Source organism: Limulus polyphemus, unplaced genomic scaffold (assembly GCF_000517525.1).
Source record: "Limulus polyphemus unplaced genomic scaffold, Limulus_polyphemus-2.1.2 Scaffold1240, whole genome shotgun sequence".
Classification (NCBI taxonomy): Eukaryota; Metazoa; Arthropoda; class Merostomata; order Xiphosura; family Limulidae; genus Limulus; species Limulus polyphemus.
The window spans coordinates 243,297-244,435 of record NW_013666850.1 but is presented as its reverse complement, the minus strand read 5'-3'; the positions used below and the strand labels follow the sequence as shown (position 1 = coordinate 244,435).

Sequence of the window (1,139 nt, the reverse complement as noted above, 5' to 3'; positions counted from 1 at the left end):
TGGAGCACCGTGTCACACTGCTAGAAACACCCAAAAGTGGCAGGAAGAAAATGGTATCCAGAAGTTGCCCTGGCCGAGCCAATCTCCTGACATGAACCCCATCGAAAACCTCTGTGCCATACTCGACAGGTAAGTCAAGAAACAACCAAAGAAACCAACTTCGATGAGCGATCTACTCCAAATTTTGTAGCAATAGTGGGTGAAAATCCCACAATCTAAAATTGACGAGATGATTCTCACGATGCTCCAAAGGATCAACGAACTCCACGAAGCGAAAGGAAGATCTACTACATATTCATTAAATTATAAATATATCAATTCATGTGAACATGACTGAAAAATTTCATTTTTTTTTCTGAAAAGGTGGTGTCTATTTATTTGTGACCACGCTGTGTATGTTAACTTGTTCTGAATATACATTTTGAAAACAAGTGAAGTGCATGCTGTTTATTCATCGTTGAATTTATCGCTAATAAGTCGCAGACACCTACTGTAGTAGTATCCTAAGCACAACAACAACATAGTATTATATTTATACTATTAAGAAATATAACTAAAAGCCTTTAATTGACAATGGGCGATAAAGAGAAATTATATATTTTTAAATTCTGACACAGAACATTGTGTATGTACGTGTTCTTGCCCTTTCTCTTTAGTTCATGTCACAGTGGTTTGGTAGCTTTTACGTACAAGGTTAAAAGCTGACATAATACTAAAGCAACTCTATGTATTCTGTTTTTATTGGCAGTGCCCTAAAAGAGCATTGTAAGAACAACACTAGATGGTCTTGGCCAGCTGAAATGACTGTTACTTATTCTTTGGAGGTCTCCAGGACGCGACTGTGTGGATTCAGTAAACTTCTCATTAGGTGGAAGGCAAGCATTTACAAGACACTCTGGCGAGAGGTTGCCATCTTCATTGTTTTTTATTATGCCCTTAGCGTACTTTATCGATATATACTAATGGAAAATCAGAAAAGGTGAGGCATTTTACTTTGCATAGTAAAAATTAACTGATATGAAGAATATCAATTTTGTTTTTTAAATAGGTGATTTTACAAAGATACCTTGAATATATACACCTGGAAAAAAGTTAAGCACCCCCGTGTTTTTTTCAAGTGATTCAGATTCGACGTTCTT

General features: G+C 36.3%; 1 protein-coding gene across 1 annotated transcript in view; it reads left to right on the top strand.

Annotated features, from left to right (window-relative positions):
- Positions 1 to 1,139, top strand: part of LOC106462753 (bestrophin-3-like) — a 23,654-nt gene that overhangs the window by 11,923 nt on the left and 10,592 nt on the right. Inside the window, exon 2 of the mRNA XM_022390083.1 lies at positions 749 to 979. Within this exon, the coding sequence (XP_022245791.1) occupies positions 801 to 979 (179 nt within the window). The 5' untranslated portion in view covers positions 749 to 800. The remainder of the gene's footprint in view (positions 1 to 748; positions 980 to 1,139) is intronic.